We start from the raw sequence: 21,881 nt of genomic DNA on the forward strand, positions 1-21,881 counted from the left end.
AGTCCTTAGACTTATATACTCATGGCCACAAGAACAATGGGTGTATGTACATCTCTGGACCGGAAACAAACACATCTACAAAACATTTTTTGGGTTAATTTCTGTGTAAAACAACAATGAGATGATACCAGAAACTTGTGTAGAAATACTGAACAGGTTTTGACACATTAAATTTAGAAAACACCAACTTAAAATATAAGTTTCTCAAAGTAAATACTGTAAATCTGGAAATTAATGAGAACATGAATTAAATGCGAAAATGTGAGTGGTCTTCGCTCACATAATTAAACATGGCATTTACATCAACAAAAAGACATTTTGGATAGCAGAAATACCAACTTAGACATACGCTGAAAAAAACCAACCATGTATTCCACATCACTGTTTATTGAACAAGCAAATAAACACTATTTACACGACACAAGCCAGCACGCATGTATTGTTTTCAGCGGAAGTACTCTACTCAGCGCTAATAAGCGATGCTATTTTGTGTGTGATTGGATCAATGAAAGATTGGATTAGGGTGAGGATTCTCCTGTAAACCAGACAGAGGACATTTGTTTAGATAAACATCCACTGATGCGACAGGAGGGGGTGTCGCATTCATATTGAGTCGCGTTTTTGGCTAGGACCAGCGGTCGCATTCTTTTGGAGACGCATTTATTTCATGATATACAGTATGTTCCTTACAAAAGACAAACTGACACACAGGCAGACATGTTTATATCATGTCGCTGGTTGACAGGCCTACCTTGAATGCTGAGCATCTGGCCAAGCTTGAGCGCTGCTCCCCGCACGCGACACAGTGTATTGACAATTCTCTCTGCATTAGCCTCGGTCAGGAAGGGGCTCGAGTCCAAAATACCTTGACCTTTGGCAGCATCTGAAACAACAAGCAGTGAGTGAGTGAGTGAGTGAGTGAGTGAGTGAGTGAGTGAGTGAGTGAGTGAGTGAGTCAGAAGTGTTAACAATGTGTAGCTACTTCATTGTTATTTCCACCAATACTTAGTTAAATATTCTTGTTGCATTCTTACTGTCATCCATGATGCCCAGTGACCTCCGTGCGACCTCGGCTATGGCTCCGGCCCCAAGACCAGCTGCCAAACCTAGACAAAATACAAGCAATTACTGGTGAATAAAACGATGGAGAAGTTCAAACAATATCTGACTTTTCAATCTCATTAAACATATTACCAACTGGTTTTAAATACTAATGGAGGTCATTTTGACAGGACACGACAGAGGTCTCCTGTAGTGCTTTCCGTGTCAAAGAAAAAGATAAAATCGTAAATCAGTAATCATTCTTAGTGATAAAATCCCAAGTGTGTGGATGTCACCATTTCTGTGCAGCCATTGCTAATGTCAATCAGAACGCGGGGCGGTCGGGTAACCTAGTGGTTAAAGTGTTCGCTTGTCAGGCCGAAGACTCAAGTTCGATTCCCCACATGGGTTCCCCGTGATATTGCTGGTATATTGCTGGTATATTGCGAAATCGGCGTACAACCATACTCACTCACTCAATCGGAGCGTTGTTTTCCGGGTCAAACATTGTAACCTACTTCACTGCAACAGTTCACTATTACCAGTATTACGAGAATGATGAGATGGCGTGAAACAACATTCAGGTTCCCCGCCAGAGATCAGAATTTCTGATACTGGTCTTCCTCTCAAAAACCCTTGGTAAATGCAAAGATTTCCTATTATTTTGTGAGCTTAGTAAGCTACTGACACAGTGTTGATGGCTGCCACATAGATAGCCACCACACCGCCCCACAGATATCCAGATTTAAAAAGGACAATTTGAAACTCAAAATCCATATCTTGTGAACATCAGGGATGTGAGCATGTGTTCCCTCCCCCCAAAAAGAGGAAAAGTCTAGGGGGTATGGGGGCATCTCCCCCCACACCTCCTTCGTGCAGTTTGGCCAACATTCACAGCAAGAAATGTAAAAAGAGAATGGCAAACATTCAAAGCTTTCTCGCTAATCATGTGAACAAATGTAAAACATCTCTATCACTTACGGGCTTAAAGACAACTTTATCTTAAAAACAAGCTATCATTTGAGCCACCTCTTGATAGAAAACGTATGATGTCTGAAAACCTATGACCCGACGATAAAAGTATTTTGTCTCGAATAATCATAAAGGCATATATGATGCTGAAGCTCTGATCGAATATAGGACAAGCCGCAACAGTTGTCTGGAAACACGATAATATTTTTCGGGGGTATTTTTTTTATATCTTTGATTATATTTTTACATGGAAGATGATTTTTTTCTGAGGACTACTGTTTGGAAAAAGACAATGGGATTTTCTGGGTTTCCGCGGAGATTTCACATGACTGAAAGATGTATAAGGGAAAATCAGCGCTTGGATCATCCAGGTAAACTTCATTGGTTTCAAATGAGACAACATAAAAGTATATGCCATTTGGCTCAGGTGAGCTAACAATGATAACTTGATCCTCACCAAATGAACAAACGAAACAATCCACTTCATCATGTTCATGGAACAGTTTCACTTAACATTAGTGTCTTGATATCATGAAATATTCAGCCAACATGCTGTATCGGGTGTCAAATAAAGCTTGTAATGTTATCTCGCATGGTCAGGTAACACTTATTTTTGTTTTCAGCTCAGAGATTCGACTGACTGGAACCAAAATCCACAGTTATGGATGAGTAACTTCTTTATTACAATTAGGAGGGATGTTTGGGTGTAGAGTCTAACACCCTTACGAAGCAAATGACCTTGAACAGTGTTAGAACCATATGTTTATTTTGTTACTTAGGACTCCAAATCTGTGAAGATTCGTTACAGAATAGGTCTTCAGCAACCCATGCTTGCCAAAAGAGGCAATTTTGCTTGTCACGACAAACGGGATTGGGTGGTCATGCTTACAGACTTGGTTGATGCACGTCATCGTATCCCAATTCTGTGTATCTATGCTCATGATGTAAATCACTGGATTGTCTTGGCCAGACGCGATTATTTACAGACCGCCGTCCTATAGCTGGAATATTGCTGAGTGAGGCATTAAACAGCAAACAAACAACAACTTAGTACTTTCAAAGCTTCTCAAAGGAGTTAGCTAAAAGTTAGTTTCTTTGCCAGGAATCTTCATTACCATATTTGATGGATTAGGTAAATAATATAGACCAGTGTCAGGATTGCTGGCTCACAGGATCTCTGTTAAAGTCCCTTGCCCTCGTGACTGAAGCACTGGGTTTTCTAGGCATTGACCAGCCAAATGCTAATTTTTATATAAAATTGTCAGGCAGCCAGACAATGTACAACTTTCCACAACACACGCTCACTTTACTTTCAGTTTCAGTCAGCTGAGTTCAACATCCGTAGAGCCATACCTCCATAGCTGAACAATCTGCTGACTCGGGACGCTGGGACTCGCCGCTCCCTCGCTCGGGCACTCAACTGAAACATGTTTCAATGGTATTCATAATAACTCCATGGGAGCAGTTTAAAGTAGATTGTTGGACAAGGCTAACTTCTCAACATGCTCAAGTCATACGCTCCAGATAAGTGACGTACTTGCATGAAATACGCAAAATAAATTTCCTTTGCCTGATTAATTTTGAGTTGCTTGCTTTAATATAATCATAACAAATTCAAATACCACATCACTCGGCTCAATTTAGCTGTATATTAGCCGACTATTGTTGAAAAACGCAACTAATATTTATGTCAACATGCACCAAGTGCATGTAAAAATAGAATTTTTTTGTGATTAACCCTTACTTGTCCACACAACAATGATCTTTGAACATCCTTAGTACCTCTCAGCTTCGTCTACCATACTACATCACTAACCATGCTAATTCCATGCGCTCTCAAAATTAGAAATAGGGAGCTCTTATTAGAATATTATTTTGGTGAAAAAACAGAGTTGAAAGATAAATTTCGTGGCTTATGCTGACAGCCTGAAATGTTTATATACGACAGATATATTTTTCCAGAATATAATTGCCCATAATTGAGGGTGCATATAACACACGAGTGTGTATTATACACAAATAAATAGGTCTTGTGTGTATTGATCAATCGGAAGGTGTGCAAATTGGGATTGTTCACTAGCCAATATATTAGCAAATATACGGTATGTATAATTCATGAGCACTTCAGAGATCTGAAATTTTACTTATTTAGACTAGTTTATGCCTGTTTCAACTTGATAGGTTAATGGGACCAATGTGCACCCTGCATTTGTCTGGTGCAAGTAGCTTTTCATGTCACCATTTGTCTGGTGCAAGTAGCTTTTCATGTCACCATTTACCTGGTGCAAGTTAACTCATTAAATCACACTCTGCACAAACGTATCCTTTCCAACTAGTGTACCTGTAATTATTTACAGCTCTTTATTTACTGATGGAGAGTAGGCATCACAGATATGCAGAACTCCAGATAACTTTTTGAGCAATTGAGTTTTTACTCTAGAGTTTCTATTTTAGTTGGGTTATTAGATTTTTCATTGGGTAACCAAATCTTTTCACTCATCTATTCATCACTCTATTGGGATTTTCCCCAAATTAGTGAGCATTTTAAGATTTAAAAAATAATGAAATAATGTTTTACATGTATATAACTGTTCTAAATACATAAAGGCTTGACTCGGAAAGTAAATTAGCTTGTAATTGTGTTTCGGAAATAAAAGTGATAAAAGTAATTGGGTTTTTGAATATTTTACGCTGCTTATCTGTAGCTCTGCAAATGTATTTTGTATAATGTATTTTGCTGTTGTGAGTTCATGAGACATGTAACACATTTGGGGTAGCAAATGAACAAGTTAGAAGTCTCCCGAAACAGCATTTCAAACAGAATTATTTAAAGGAATGTCTCCTCATTGGTGTAAAAATACCATATAGACTTGGCCCAGGGGAGTAAATTTATTGAATACCCCAAGATAACAATCAATACCCAGTGTGAATGATAACATGTGAGTAAATACTGATGGCTTCAACAAGGCGGCTGAAACTTAACTGTAAAAATATTGACAGCACATGTCAAGTGCATGCTACTTCTCAATGATTTATAAACCTGGTTATCGTGGTAATGTGGCAAAGCTTTCAAGTATGTCAAGCAGATTGCCTTTTCCCACAACTTGTTTTCATACAGTCCATAGTAATTCTACTTATTATCAGGGTAAACAAATCATGAAAAGAGCTGAAAAGTTTGCATATGTGTTGATCTCTCAACATCCGTGAGTGAGTGAGTATGGTTTTACGCCGCTTTTATCAATATTCCAGCAACATCACGGCGGGGGACACCAGAAATGGGCTTCACACATTGTACCCATGTCAGGAATCGAACCCGGGTCTTTGACATGACAAGCGAACGCTTTAACCACTAGGCTACCCGACCGCCCCCTCAACATCAGTTTTTAGGAATGAACAATTTTTGTCTGCAATTGGCAATTTGATCCCTCATGATTCAATAGTCATGATTATATTGATGTTATATTTCTATTGTTGTTTGACAGTTAGCAACATTCCACTATATGATGTCAGACTGTAAACAATCAATTCTGGACCAGACACACCAGTGGTTGACAGCATGAGCAGCAGCTCCTACTGGTGGGGGATGATGACAAGTACCCTATAATCCGCACCCTCTTCTACACAGCTGTATTTTTTTGGAAAAAAAGTGTGCACTATACTCAAGGAAATACAGTAATCAACAATGTCAATATAGTCACTACATGATATAGACACCTCTTATAAAAAGCAATACAGTATACTGGTAAGCACTCTTTTGTGAAACCCATGAGTATGGTGTAAACAAGTCAAAATTTCAAATGGCGCAAAAAATAAATATCACAGCTTCCAAAGGATGCAATTTATATCCAAAAAACTAAAGTATGTTTTCAATCATACCTTTGACATGACTTTAATTTGACATGAAGTTTCTTCGCTTTTTGTCAACATTGGAAGTAAACATGTTTGAGCAATTGAATGAGTGAGTTGGATTTAACGCCGCTTTTAACAGTATTCCAGTCATATCACGGCATGTCAGCTTAATGTGGGAGGAAAGCCAGAAGTGATGCAGGTCTCAGACATTTACCACTTCGGTGAAACCCGCGAGCACGGGTATGGTGCTGACAAACCTAGAAACATAATCGGGGTGAACCGGAATTCGAACCCACAATCATAGGTTCCTGGCCTGCCTAAATGACGCAACTCTGCACAGCGAATCACGGCGCCTTAGAGGACTGGGCCACCCGTGCCCCCTTTGAGCAATTGGGATATAATAATCATATCATAACCTCGAAAGCCTTCAGTTAGTATCAGTAACGATAGGTTTAGCAATAATTTCTGAATGAATTGACCGTTGCAATGTAACATGGTTTGATTGGCTGGTATAATCATTTCTTTAACTCTGACTAGAAGAATGAACTGATTGAAGAGTGAATAAATAACGTGAAAATCGAAAATGTCACATTATGTGAACATGGTGAATATATAAACTGATACTGGAAATTTAAATTCATGATAGACAGTTAAAAAGATAACTTTCTCTAAGTTTTACGTCGTATTTCATAAGTATTTGCATGTCCCCTGGTTTCATCAAATGTCCCCAATCCGTAGGGGTCATTGGGCCCCACTTTTCCAGTTTCTGAAATGAACACTGCATGCAAGTCACAGGCATGACCATTCACAATCCTCAATCCTCCTTAGTTAGTGAGTATGGTTTAACGCCGCTTTTAGCAATATTCCAGCAATATCACAGCGGGGGACACCAGATATGGGCTTCACACATTGTCGGAATTGAACCCGGGTCTCAGGCGTGCCAAGCGAACGCTTTAACCACTAGGCTACCCGACCACCCCCAATCCTCCTTAATTTGCTCTTATGACAAGTATGGGATACTGAAGAGCCTGATATCTTTTTTTTTAAAAAAAGGAAAAAAAATCATCATCAGAACGAATCTGAGATTACTTCAAATATGAAAACACTGCCCTACCTGTTGTTGTGGGTTTTGTACATGTTGTGAAAATTGCACTTTGGAAGGTGGTTTAACCGTTGTAGGTGTTTGTTTGAGATCTTGGGTATCCGATATCCCTGGAATAGTGTCCTTGGCAACAGACTGTGGACTGCGCTGATCAGGATTTTCTGCAGCATCTGTGGAGATGCTGTCACTGCTGCCATCTTTGTGGACCGACTGTGTTGAGAAGTCGAGGTCCTCAGTCGCTGCAGACTGGATGATGAAATCCTCAGACAAACTGGAATCACTTGATGAAAGATCTGAGGTAGACGTTGTCTTGGGAGGAGGATCACGGCCACCGACTCTCTCCATCACCGTTGATGTTTGAGCTTTCATGGTTTCCACAACATTTGCAGCTGATCCCGAAAACTTGGAAATTGTTTTCTTGATGTTCCTCTGAAACATGGAAACAGAAGATTTCATATTTCATAGTTCATAATAAGTCTGTTCTGCACATAACCAATTAACATCTGAATTAAGTTTAACCAAAGTTTCACATCTTAAATTGTAGTTATAAATAGCTGGATTCCACGAAGCAATCTTACCACTTAGACAACCATAACTTCCGTACTTTATCATAGACTTAAGACACGAAGATCACTTTGTGGAACAGCGGCCTGAGGCCTAAATGAGAAATTCTGAGCAGCTATGATTCAAGTTTCATGTACTTGACGTATGGGCTTCATGCGTTGTATCCATGTGGGGAATCGAACCTGGTTCTTTGGCATGACGAGTGAACACTTTAACCGCTAGACTACCCCACCGTCCCCATAAGCCATGACATATAATCCAGTCTGTATCCGGTGGGACCCCTGAAGATTCCGTGGTAGAATAGGTCTTCAGCAACCCATGCTTGCCGTAAAAGGTGACTATGCTTGTTGTAAAAGGTGACTAACGCGATCAGGTGGTCAGGCTCGCTGACTTGGTTGATGCATGTCATCGATCCCAATTGTGTGGATCGATGCTTGTGATATTAATCACTGGATTGTCTGGTCTAGATTCGATTATTTACAGACCGCCGTCATATAGCTGGAATATTGCTGAGTGCGGCGTTAAACAACAAACCAACTGTATTCGGTGGTTGACAGCATGAGCAACAATCCGCACCAGACAAATACAAAGTAGATATCATGGTGGTGTTAAATAAGTACATCAGCTCTGAGCTTGGCGAATGGTGATTTTCAAACCAGTGGTTCACAGCATGAGTGTCATAAGGGTACAGTGTCAGCCAGGACACATACTGCAACAATCGAACCCATACTTAGTCAGAATTTACACATCTGGGGACCTATTCATCCCTGGAATCCAAATGCGGTAAACAGTTAGCATCTCACATACACATCTGAATGTTTTTGAGAGGATGAACGTTCACAGGAGTTTGAGGGAAGGTTATTGTACATGTTGTTGTGGCCATTAATGAGTAATAAAATGGCATCTCACCTGAGCCTCTTTAGGCGCCACCATGGCTGAACTGACCACATCTTCAACATTTATGCCTGCATCTTGTGCTGCGGTCCTGATGCTGGAGTTGGTCCACACTCTCTGGCACGCCTTCCCCTGGCGTTCAACCAGAGCCCGGGTGATGAACTCCAACCCTCGAATAAATCCAGCTAGATCACTACTTATCCTTGACATCTTACCTGTACTGTTGAGAAAAACAAATTTTGCAATTGAATTCCTACTGAAAAGCATTTAGGAAAATCTGAGTGACATCACATCTCAGATGTATAGCTCATATGGCATATTTTACTATTTATTCAAATATACAATTAAAACAAGAAATTATTAAAGGAAAACAGACATAGATATTGTAGCAGGTGTATTTATTTGTATTTTAGTTTTTTTGTAAATAAATCTATTTCAAGTTTTTTTTCTGTTGAACTATATTCAACAGAGGTGTGTGTTTTTATCCCGTCATTTTAAGTCCAGCTCTCAGTGTTCAATCACAACCCAAGCTCTACTACATTCTTTGTCCAGCCCTCTACTGATCAATCACATCCCAAGCGACCCTGTGATTGGCCAAATTCAAACTTTACCTTCTGTCTCTGACTAACTCCACATTGCCATCCTCACTATGCACCGCACTGGGAGTATTCGTAGATCACCACAAAAGGTTAGTTTATAATTTGTCTTGACTTCCAAATAGGATTAAATAGTAATCAAAGATTAGGCATTATAAATAAGCATTTATAAGTAATATCATATTTACATTGAATCATATATTTCTATTAATGTTGATGCTTTGAATGAATGTTTTAGAGGCTGAACTTTAACGTAAGCAATAGTGTATTTTAATATTATCTTGTAAACATACTAAGTTATATCTACATTAATGGAATTGCACATACTATGCATTTTGTTATTCATTTCATTGCATTTAGTCACTCTAAGTATTTATGCCTGCTCTTTCTTCTGCAGGACATATCATGAACGGTGCCACACATCGGGTATGTGTAACCATTTAACTTAATATGTATTATAAGCCATTTCTATCATATCATCTAATAATACTTAGTTGTAAGTAATGTAACAGAAATGATTGCTTTGATGATTATATGACATAGATTATGTTTTAATATGCATATACTATATTATCTGATGTTTCTTATTACAGGGTGTCTATCATGATTATTCACCAAATAAACATAAGCCTCACACCCTGTAGCCGTCTTGGCATCATCTGTATATATACTTAATGGATAAAGCCAAGAAAACCTGGTTACAATCACTCTACTAGCAGCAGTAACAGAATCATGTCAAACAATGTATCCTGTAATCACAATTCTCACTGAGAAACACATCTTTATGCCCCTCAAAATTAACAAGATTTTCCCCAATTCTGTATCCGACAACATTTGTTAGAAAATCAAGTCATAACAGAAACAGTTTGTAAAATCTCAAAGGACCTTTCCTTACGTGAACGGAAAAATCTCCGGTAAAATACTCTGTGATAAGTCACACATCACTGGGACTCGTTTGAACAAATTGGTATAATATATAAGATCCTGTCTCACGACGGCATAAGAATATATGTAAATGTATAAGGAGTTTCATTGATAGTATCATGACAATTTTTGTTACCATCAGCTAATACTTACGAAGTCCTATCTCTCGAGCAGAATTCAACAGTATCAAGGACGGCAAACATTTACGTCCAGTGAATTTCAATCTCATTAAAATCAGACCGCTTTGTTTACCGATAGCGAGAACTAAGATCTGATTTAAATGAGATTGAGTGAACTTACGCTGCTTTGATATCCACAGACCAAAAGATCTTCTGCAAGTCTTGTGTTTATTTCCTCATGTCAGCGTGTGTTGTCAGTCAGCATTCAGATTCACAGAGGTCAAAGAAAAATGCTGAGAAACTGTTCATGATATGTCATTGCGTAGCAGAAGCTGGTGATCAGATAAGATCCTAAGTGCATAATATGCCGGAGAGTTTATCTCAGGTATCTTGACATCAAATTTGCCACTCCGTTCCTCTTAGACTACCGGTTACAAAACAAGCACGTTGCAGCTGATGACCTTCACCCCATGAACCAAAAGGTTACGACAAAGCGCCACCTACTGTAAACATTAACTAAGGTGGGTAACTCTAAATTCTCGTTATTGCATCATGCAGCTGTCAAAATGAATAAAAATATACATTTTTTCAACTTGCTTTATACTGCGCAGGTTACAATCAAGTAGCTTTTCTAAGATTTTCAAGCAAGAAAAATGTGTGTGTGTGTGTTGTGGGGGGTGGGGGGTCTTCTCATAAATTGATTCGTTATTTACAGAGACTTGTGTCTTAGCGACCGTATAAGCAACAGACACAGACCTACATACTAAATATCCGAGACAACTTCCAATTTTAATGAAACGTGTTCTGTTGTGACTTGTGTGTCTTGTTCTGTTGCGTACATCTGTCTGTGAACAGTAGTCTGGAAATTGTATAGATCTAATATTCAATAGTTTTGCCTTCCGAGATGTTGGGACCATTGCAAAAACATATTGAGGTTGGGTTTTTTCCATCAGCAATAGTTACCTATTTACACAGGGAATTCCGTATACATTTTTGTGTGATGGTTTTCATTGGTTGGCCTGCTACAGTTAGTGACTTCCAGACCAACACAGTCCAGTTTAAGAGGGTTTCACTTATCAGTATCTGTTAATTTTCTGTACTTCAGTGAGGGAAAACGTGTTAACTCATAGTCAAGTGTTACAGCGATGTTTGTTTGTTGTTTAACGCCGCACTCAGCAATATTCCAGCCATATAATCGAGTCAGGGCCAGACAATCCAGTGATTAACATCATGAGCATAAATCCATGCAATTGGGATCGATGACATGTATCAACCAAGTCAGCGAGTCTGACCACCCAATCCCGTTAGTCGCCTTGTACAGACATATTCTACACCTGAATTTTCATGGGCCGTTCAGCAATGTGCGTGTGTTTGTGTGACCGCTTGTACTAGTCCAGACTGTTGCCGATTTATAGTGCTAGCCCACTTGATACCATGCCGCAGTTTAACATGGATTCCCCACTCACAGGAAACTAAATTCCAGCAAGCAAGTCCTTTTTTATTCCCTTAATGCTGAACATTGGGCAGGATCAAGTACCATCATTTAAACCTCTTTTGATGTGACCTGGTGTAACCATCCTCTCTTCAGCCAGACAGTCTACCCATCACAAAACCACAGAGTTGGTTCACGGTTTAGGGAAACAACCAAGAGAAGGCAAATCATTGGCAAATTATCATAGAACCAGCATGCAATGGCATCTGTATATATTGAAAACCCTTATTTTCATATATACCACGCTTACATGCATCTTTTAGAAATATCAACATGACATTGAGCTCATTCGATGAATGTCCTCTTACTCAAACACATGCCGAGAAATTGGTACAAGAACAGTGTATGTTTCTCCAGACGGACAAGACATACAATGCATGGAAGTCGTGGAAGCAATGAAAGAGGTATTCCAATAATATTTACCATGGATCAATTACAAAACATGTCATTAGTTAAACAAATTAAGCTTCAGTATTTCTAGTATGACCCTTTCTAAACAAAACAAAATTTGTATACTCAAAAATTACTACATGGACTTTTAAAAATTGCTGTTATATACTATAATAATTACATGGCAAGTGGTGCTTAGTGAGTGAGTGAGTGAGTATGGTTTTACGCCGCTTTTAGCAATATTCCAGCATTATCACGGCGAAATGGACTTCACACATAGTACCCATGTCGGGAATCGAAACCGGGTCTTTGGGGTGACGAGCGAACGCTTTAACCACTAGGCTACCCGACCGCCCCAAGTGGTGCTTAGAGTTTTTAAATGGTGTATATACAGTATGTGGTATCATATTGTTTCCACTAATTACAAGTGCTGTGCACGATTTGTCATTATCAGGATGTATGGAGATTTAAGGCGATCCAGTAAGTAATGTGACTTGTGAGGCGAGGTGAAATGGGGTTTAACGTCGCGTCCAAGATTATTGCACTTATAAAGTGACGTGCATGTGTGTTTGTGTGGCTGCTTGTACTAGTCCGGACTGATGCCGATTTATAGTGCTAGCTCACTGAGATACCATGCCGCAGTTTAACGTAAATACCCCACTCAGACACAGTACACTGACTCTGAGCCGACCAGTCCTTGTTTTAGCCCATTAATGCCGAGCACCAGACAGGGTAACAAGTACCATCTTTTAACATCTTATGACACGGGCGGGGAATCGAACCCCGGACCTTCTGCTCTCCGGGCGGACGCTCTACCACTAGTCCGCGGAGGCGGTCAAATGTGACTTGTGACTTGTGACAATGGTAACCCACCCTTAAGTTTTGTAAATGAGAAGTTTCAAACTGCAATGATTCTGTTGCAGCTAGGACAAATCTGATATTTAATTATAACAATTGGGAGCAACAGGTGTGTAAGTGAATAGTTTGATGCCGTCTTAAGCAGTTTGTTTAATGCTGCACTCAAGTTTGAGGCATGATGACATGTAATTGACCAATCACTGAGATCCGACCAACTGATCCAATCAGTCACCTCTTACAAGCCAGGGTTGCTGGGGACCTATATTCTTACCTGGAGATCCCACAGGGAGACAAGATAGGGTTGCTGGGGACCTATATTCTTACCTGGAGTTCCCACAGGGAGACAAGCCAAGGTTGCTCGGGACCTATATTCCTACCTGACGTTCCCACAGGGAGACAAGCCAAGGTCGCTCAGGACCTATATTCCTACCTGACGTTCCCACAGGGAGACAAGCCAAGGTTGCTCGGGACCTATATTCTTACCTGGAGTTCCCACAGATATCTTAAGCAGTATTCCAGCCAGAACATATGTAGGGTACACTAGAAATTAGCATCACACATTTCACCCACGTGGGAAATCGTTGACAGGTCTTTGGCATGACGAGCTATTGCTTACCCAATAGGCTACCCCACCACCATCAAAAGTAACCATACTTGTTCCCATATTAACCTCTGTTAATTTCGGTGTGCCTGTCCATGCTGTCGTTTCTATACACTGACAAGGCCAGTACATTCAAACCCCACTGTTGTGAACTCCATACAAATCTGGCAACCTCTTACTATATCACCATTTTAACCCAGCTGTCTCATGCTCAGAAGAGTTAATTAAAATATGTTGAAACATTCCCAGAACTCAAAATGTTTAAAAAGCACAACTTAGCACAAGAGAATTTATTTATTTTCAATAAAATGCAAACAGATGCATAAATGCAGGTGACAAATGCTTTTGTTTATATTTCTGATTATATAAATACATTTGCTTGAATTGGCTGATGGCTAGGTCAGGCAGTAATGTTGGATGTGTCAAAACCTACATAAGTTGAACTGTTCATCACAGTGCTTGTTGAGTCAATGTGAATTTAGAATATTTAGATTTGCACAATGCATGCATTATGTCCAGGTCATGTTTCACACAGGCTGCTCATCAGAAAGAAATGATTTCACTGGAAACCATACCATTCAAGAAACATGGCTGCAGTGTAGGCAATAGCTGTATCAATTACTAATAATACATGTGCAAATCAACACCTTATTTGTGTAGATGGATAGTATCATTCTGTCGGGATCACAATTCTCGGGGACAATCTGCATAACTTGTGTCCTGGGAATTCCATGATTTATTAGAGGAAAACCCCGAAGAGAATTGTACACTGCTTCTTTTAGTACTTATAAAAGTGTGTATGTCAGCTCTGCTTTGAACAATATATCAGTAATATTACAGCGTGTCAGCTCAAGCTGTTGGTCTTACTTGGTGAAACCCATGAACACGGGTATGGTGCTGATCAACCTAGAAATATTCATGGATAATCTAGGATTTGAACCCCAAATCACAGGTTTCTGGCACACACAAGGCACTACAGTACTCTGCACCGTAAACAGCAGTGCCTTAGACCACTGGGCCACCTGTGACCTCACCATGAATATGGTGCAGTGAGTGAGTTGTGTTTAACGCCGCTTTTAACAGTATTCCAGTTATGTTGCAGCATGTCAGCTTAATGTGGGACGAAAGCCCGAAGTGATTCAGGTCTCGGACGTTTACCACTTAGGTGAAACCCATGAGCACGGGTATAGCGCTGACAAACCTAGAAACAACTGGGGCAAACCGGGATTCAAACCCACAATCATAGGTTTCTGGCGTGCCCAAGGGACGCAACTCTGCACAGCAACTTGCGGCGCTTTAGACGACTAGGTCACCGGTGGCCCCGAATATGGTGCAGACAAACCAAATACATGTATAAGGACATCCATCCATGACATGCAGATCCTGCCCCAGCTAAGGGATGCGAACAAACAAGACTGATTTAAAGCGTTTTCAGCGATGAAGACTTCAGCATGGAAAGTATCAAGTACATGTCGTTCATCTTATCTTATATCTATTCATGCTTGTACAAAGGAATCACAACAGAGGCATCATAAGCTTTGTTCAGCTTTATTGAACTTATTTAGAACTGCATATAATGACCAGGTAAGAGACATGGTATTTGCAGTCAATTAACGGGGCTGTGTCCATGCAAAGTCCATTCCCCAACATCCAACAAATTCATGTACACATTACATAATGCATGTTCACTTGTAGTCAACAATGTTCATTCAAGAACATGTCACAAATGATCACAATTTCAAGTCTGATATAAATATGTATACATGCTGAAAAATGGCTCAATCCATGGTATATGCCATTTCCTGAATTCAAAACTATTGGAGGAAATATCACAGTCTAAGAATGATCTTTGATGATAATTTACAATCAAACACTGAAACTTAAAGAATGCTTATGTGTTATGTATAGTGCTTCAACCATGTCAAATGTTCTGTAAGTAAATATATTGTGCTCTGTATGCCCGAGAAGGACGATGTGACAGCTTGTAAGCAGATTTTAATAAATAGGTGGTATTTTCATGAACAATGTATGAAATGTATTATAAATAATTAAAGTCAAGGAAAATGACACCTGGGCCTCGTCTGAACACAGCCCCTTTAAGTTGTAACAATGACAGCGAGTGATGGCAACTTGTCAACACTGCAGGTAACAGACAGCCAATTCATGATACAACAGCAAATGAAAAACAATGATACATACTAAATGTTACTTCCTAGCAAGCAAGGTATGAATTAAAAAATAAATAACAATCTTCAAATAAAATATATAGGTAAAATCTGTAGCCATGAATTGACGATGCTTTTGACAATATATGTATGTATATAATCATAATGCATGCATCTTAGAAATTGATGGACCTGAACATGTATATTTCATGTATGTCCCTACATAATGAAGAAATAGGCAGTCTGTTCCCTGCTATCGACATTTGAATTTCATTGATGTCACACACTGTGGCAAATACCAAGGCACAACCATGTGCACGTCTTGTGTACGTTTATGTACCAAATAAAAAGCTATAACAGGAGAGAGAGTACATAATATAGAGAGCCTCCCCTGACCAACACGCAGGAAAAAATAAATAAATAGGGTTCCCTCCCTTCAGTTAAACCTCCTACCACACAATTCCCAATTCCGAACCAACAAATCATTAACCGATTTAATAAAAAAGCCACAATCAGTGGCAGAACAACAACTCAGGTCAAACAGCAAATTGGCAACTTGGTGTCCACACCGGCAAATAGTGATGCATTAAAACAGTGATTAAAAAGCCCACAAAATACCATTTGCACATGCCATCCAAAAACATCAAAATGTTTTAAAATTACCATAACCAATCAAAACAAATTTCCACCCAAACTAATTCAAAGTAACATCTTCCTCTGTCAATTTTCTTTCTAGTAAAACCAAATGGAGGGAACACTACAAATAAAACAAAATCTGTCTCTTTCTCTTTCTTGTTATGCTTAAAATCTAGATGCTCCTTTTTCTTGGTGAATATTATGACAATAAATTTGGAACCGCTCCCTAGACAGTGTTATGTGCAAATTAAACTACATAATAACGACTAAAACGTGTCAACTCACCACCCTCATGCACAATAATAATTCCAGAACACATAACAAGTCTATGAATACTGGTTAAGGACAGCAACTGATATATTGCTTTGGTTGGGTTTCCGTCTGCTGCAGTACAAAGTTAGTCTTTCAACGAGCCACATTTCGAAACTGGCAATGAAAATTCCAGATGAACTCTCCATCTTATGTACTCATTTTCAAGAGGTTTTCAGAAAGCCCACCTTATGAACGAACCATAATCCTTGTAACTTCCAGCCACTGCAATATCTTTTCCAAAAATAAGGTACCACATATCTGGGGTATTTCTACGACTAATGTATACAATAACATTATATATATTACAATATCACAAATCAGACTGGAAAAACAATATGGTGGCGAAAAGGTAGGAGGATTATCATCTCGTTCATTCACGACCACGATCCCAGTGTAACTCTGCCAACGCGTATTATATCCGAGTTGGCACGAAGGTGTCTCTTCCAGCATCGACACAGAAGATTCCACCTTAATGAGGAAAGACATCGGGCTATGACAACTGCAGATCTCATGGTAAAAATGCGTGGCCTATCCATCCATGAGTTAGAGACAGGAAACAGATAGTAAGGTGAAATCACCAGCTGCTTGCACAACATGCAGTTATACGATACCAGGCAAAGAGTGAGAGAAGAAGTGAGAGAAGAGCGACAGAGGAGAAAGAATGAACTACATGACAGACACACAGAAACCTTTTCCAACTCTTAACAACTCCACACAGAAGGATTAAAGAACGGATGAACGGAAAAAAAAAAAGAAATGAAAGAAAAGAATAAGGCGAGTGGAAGAAAGTATACCCGTTCAGTTGGAAAACACTCTTCCCTGGTTACAACGCACACAATGAATTCATGCTATTAAGGAAACAATGACTCTACATAACTTCTGTCCATGGTTCAAAATAAATATGACTCCTTCTTAATTACAGTTTACCAGTGATTAGATCATGTACATGAAACGTGGTTAACAACTTGAGTTAAATAATAACAATCATTTGACTAAAACAGTAGCTTTTGTACATCATACAATAATCCATTTAGGTACACATGTATATATAATACAATTTCTGTTGCATGATAAATGTGATAGTATAACTATTATAATATAGAATACCTTTCTACGAAAGGCTGGTTTTGGAAAGTGGAGAGTATGCTTGAAAAGTCTAATAAAAACACCACCTGTATGACATTCCATGATGAATGGACAGGGTGTCCGGATGTGTTGGTGTAATCGCAAAAACGAAAGCAGCCGAAAGTCCAATATGCGTCTAACATACTTCTCTGAAGTTGGGCAAGGTTTCATCGGCTTGGTAACGATGAGAGCATTATGAAAGTTTTCTTATCAGTCTGTGAGTTGATTGAGTTTAAGTCTGTGAAAAACGGCACGGCTGAGATCGGATTGATTGGTATATACAGAAGTCTAATGGCGGAAACGGATAAAGTTCAATCGATGTGTGGTGTTGGATATAGTGGGATGAACATGCAATGCCAATGTACAAGAAATCACTTGAATGCAAATAAATCACTTGGGGCCATTATGCCATGTAGGGGTAAAACAAAGGCATCAAACTTACAGTCGCCATGATAGATATCTAAAGTCCCCACAGATGATCGCGAGACGACTAACGAGCTGAAGCTTGGCGGGCTCTCTTGAATTCCTCCTGCTGAATACGCTGTTGTATCATGTACTGTGCTTTGGTGATATTGGATGGCGTTCCAGTGATGGAGACTATGCGGTTACGGGTGCCAGGGGCATACACTCCCTTTTTGGAGATTTGAATATTACTTCCAGTAAACTGCTGAATTTCCACTATTCCTTTCCCTCCTGGTCCAAGTATTGCACCCACAATACTCTCGGACACCTCTATTTCCTGTTTGGTGGTTCCAGCTGCTTTATCATCAGTCGGACTATACATCCCTGTTCCAAGTCCAAAAGAATTTTGGTTCATATTCGGTGATCTATCTCCAGTTGAAAACGGGGCAGCATTTTGGTAATTGACTGTGCTAGAGAAGGAATCATTTAACATAGGGCTGCTCCCATACCTCTCATTGCCTATACTGGGGGAAGAGCTCCCAAACAGACTAGAGCTGGCCCCAGTAGAACCGGAACTTCCAAGTCCAGAGGAGCCGCTTCCAACTGGACCAAACAGGCTTGTGGCACTAGTTGAGTTATTACTAGTGTTAAGGAAAGCATTTGATACACTGCTAGTTGTTGTAGTAGAGCTAGCCATCATGCTTGTGGCTCCGATAGTTGGCGTGCCCAAGCTCAGTCCACCAAGACCAGTCGCTCCACCAAGGTTAGATGGGGCGATATTTCCTACTCCACCAATTCCAAGGCCCATACCCAGAATTCCATAATTTGCTAGTGTGCTCATGGCCGCACTGATCTCCTCAGTAGCCTGATCAGTAAAGCCACTGTTGCGAAGTGTCAGCTTTAGGTTGTCTATGGCAGCACCAGACATGGCCCCACCTCCTGCAACGGCAGCAGCGTTCAAGTTGAAGTTTACACCAACGTTGTTGTTGAACCCCGCAGGTGCATTTCCGTTCACCCCGAAACCGAACCCTCCGCCAGCGAAGTTATTGTTACTAATAGCCATCTCTGGACTGCGGTTCTGTATGAAGGTGGTGTTAGCAAATGGTGAACCAGTAGGATTGGCACTGGCAACGGGACCCGTATAATCTGCATAGCTAATATTGGGACAACTTCCACTTTGTGGATCTTCAACAATCTTCTGTAGAATCATATCCATGGCTTTTCGGTTAGATTCTAAGTCACCTGGAAAATTGAAAGAGAATAGTCAGTTTGGGAAGTTCAGAATAAGTTGAAGTTAATTATCACAGTCTCATGCAGAACTACAAAAAAAAGCAGCCCTAACACCTAACGAATGCTGGTCAGATGTTAATGTTTTGAAGCGAGTGATGTGCATGCTTTTATGAACCAATGTTTGTATGATAGAGTGAATGAATGAATGTCAAATGATATGCAAAGCAATGTCATAGTTATGTTATGGGTGTACGCAATGTTGGGTATTATGAAATAATCGGCTAATAATTACCCTTGGGGTTATGCTCTATTTTGCCAAACCATTCCTCATTAGTCAATCAAAGAAAGGGATACCAAGGAACAACCTCCCCCTACCCCACGCCACACCCATGACCTTAGTGTTGTTTGAAGCTGAAGTAATGCTTCTATGAACCAATGCTGAAGTAATGTTTTGTTGGAAATGAGTGGATTAGGGTCAAGAAGGCAGAAGGATCGACACCAGTGTTGCACTATTCATATAAATGTCCAAGACTAAGTACTGAATGTATTGTTTCCTGCAGCAATATATTTCCTTCTGTTTTCTTTGTGTAATGTTCATGCCTGATTATGGCCCACACCAAACTCAAAATATGGAGATGGTAGTTGTGGTTTTGAAATGACAACTGCCATCTCCATATTTCAACACACAATGTATATACAAGTTGGAACAAATCTCATTCCAAGAAGTCATTAAGTAGATAACCCAATTCCAACGTAATCATTTGGAAAACAAATTTTACACCGACCATGAATTTTGAAATTCTGATCTAAGCAGACTGTCGTGTCACGCAACCACAGACAAAGTCACTGAAAATATATTAATCGAAAAATGCACGGCCACTGAATAATAAGTATCAGTTATACTACAACACAAAACAGTCTTATTGCAGACCAGGTTCACCTCAAAATTGAGATTTGTTCCAATACAATCAAACATAATTCATCAATCAAGCACCAAGTTTGTGTAACACTATTGCTAACATGAACAGGATTGCTCCCAGATGCATGTCAATGAAAACAAGAACGGTCTAGATTAAACACTTCAACAGCAATGGGTACAACGACAACTTGGTGCATGACAGTTGAATGTGATTAATGAAAATGAAGGGGAATGAAATGACGTGGTACCTGTGCTCTCACCTGCTACCGTCACACAACGTTCAGGTAAGTTAGTTTCCTTAGACTTTTGAGAAATCTGCACATAAGCTCCACTTTCTTCCTTAATTTGCTTGATAAAGTTTCCAGCCTTTCCTATAATCATCCCAGCTGTGCTGTTAGGTACAAGGATTTTCACCTGGAAAACAAGCACTTCTTTAAGAATGGGTATACCTCAAGAAAGGGTCTCATTTTCCAGCTCAAAGTTTAGTCTCCAAATTTAGGCTTCTCAATTTTAAATTTGGAATTGAGGATCCGTTTGCTGAATGCAAAAGTTTGGATGTATCCAGAATCACATGGTTTTGATCCAAAGACAGGGATTTGAACCCAAGTAGAAATGAATACATGTACTTGAAAATGAGCATGAAGTTGAACAAGGAATTTATGACAACAATGAATGATTTGTGTTTGATCAATGCATGAGAATGAAACAAGGAATTGAATCTTAATGAAAATTACTTTTTTATTCAATTTGGAATGTACAATTTAAGTTCTACAAACTACAACACATACACACAATATTCAGCTGAAGTTGACATCAACCAGCACCAGTTGGTTTCAATCTCGCCTACATATTTATTATGTGTAAACAGTGTTGATAAGAATTGAGAATAGTTCGAACGGTAATGTTTTACACAAAGTTTTAGTAAAGAATGACACGTGGAGGGTGAGAATGACAGTTGTGATCAGGATGACTTCTCGGTGATCTGAATGCCGAGAAAGAGGACTGAACCAAAATGAACCAGATTTATGAACCGGGGAGGAGTGCAGTGACATGGAAATGAGATGTATGCCCTCACTAATCAATTTTTACCAGTCAGCAGAATACATAATCTGCTGAATTACCTAAATATAAATATTAGTCAAGTACAACAATCCCAGTAATATACTGAGGACTGAAATCATGGCAGTTTTACTTCTAAGGAACTTCATCTCTTAAAGGAGGGCGATATTCAGGCAATGTTGGCAGTACTAGCAAGTTTGACTCAAGTCGTTTGAACATTGTCTGCTAACATACAGTTTTTGATGACATTAATCTAATAGTTATGGGTAACCCAACCAAAGAGAATGTCTCTTTCACACAAGGAACTATATACAATGTCTTGACCTACACTGGAAATATCCTGCAGCAAAGTCCCCTTTTAAATATGATAAACATTATCTGCCTCCAATCTCTAATTTAAAGCACAATATTCCCATATTTACATTTTGATCATATTTCTAAAAAAAAACATGTTTTATAGACAAGTTGATTAATTTCATCGGTAGTCTGTGGGATGTCTGAGAAAGCAGTTAACTTTTGATCATATTTGGAGATTTACCCATAACGTTACTTGTTTTGTTTATTTTAAATTTGTGGTCCTCATTGATCCCAACCATATCACACTTTATTTACGGTTACCAGGCTGATACAA

The 21,881-nt window shown here is 39.4% G+C and overlaps 2 protein-coding genes across 8 annotated transcripts in view; both read right to left on the minus strand.

Moving 5' to 3' along the window:
- LOC139442451 (atypical kinase COQ8B, mitochondrial-like) overlaps positions 1-10,518 on the minus strand; it is a 41,847-nt gene extending 31,329 nt beyond the window's left edge. Inside the window, exons 1-6 of the mRNA XM_071223261.1 lie at positions 10,243-10,518; positions 8,438-8,642; positions 6,977-7,393; positions 3,367-3,433; positions 1,035-1,106; positions 752-883 (exon numbers count right to left, since the gene is read on the minus strand). Coding sequence (XP_071079362.1) covers positions 752-883; positions 1,035-1,106; positions 3,367-3,433; positions 6,977-7,393; positions 8,438-8,632 — 883 coding nt within the window. The 5' untranslated portion in view covers positions 8,633-8,642; positions 10,243-10,518. The remainder of the gene's footprint in view (positions 1-751; positions 884-1,034; positions 1,107-3,366; positions 3,434-6,976; positions 7,394-8,437; positions 8,643-10,242) is intronic.
- A 4,416-nt stretch (positions 10,519-14,934) lies between these two features.
- The window catches only part of LOC139444371 (RNA-binding protein Nova-1-like), a 36,188-nt gene continuing 29,241 nt past the window's right edge, over positions 14,935-21,881 (minus strand). For 4 of the 7 annotated variants that reach the window (XM_071225335.1, XM_071225334.1, XM_071225333.1 and 1 more), the window contains exons 4-5: positions 20,452-20,605; positions 14,935-19,284 (exon numbers count right to left, since the gene is read on the minus strand). In XM_071225335.1, coding sequence (XP_071081436.1) covers positions 18,131-19,284; positions 20,452-20,605 — 1,308 coding nt within the window. In that variant the 3' untranslated portion in view covers positions 14,935-18,130. Of the gene's footprint in view, positions 19,285-20,439; positions 20,606-21,881 lie in introns of all 7 variants that reach the window. The other 3 variants (XM_071225332.1, XM_071225330.1, XM_071225329.1) reach the window with 1 other exon arrangement.

The sequence above is a fragment of the Haliotis cracherodii genome, unplaced genomic scaffold, assembly GCF_022045235.1.
Source record: "Haliotis cracherodii isolate W230 unplaced genomic scaffold, xgHalCrac1.p SCAF_5, whole genome shotgun sequence".
Lineage (NCBI taxonomy): Eukaryota > Metazoa > Mollusca > Gastropoda > Lepetellida > Haliotidae > Haliotis > Haliotis cracherodii.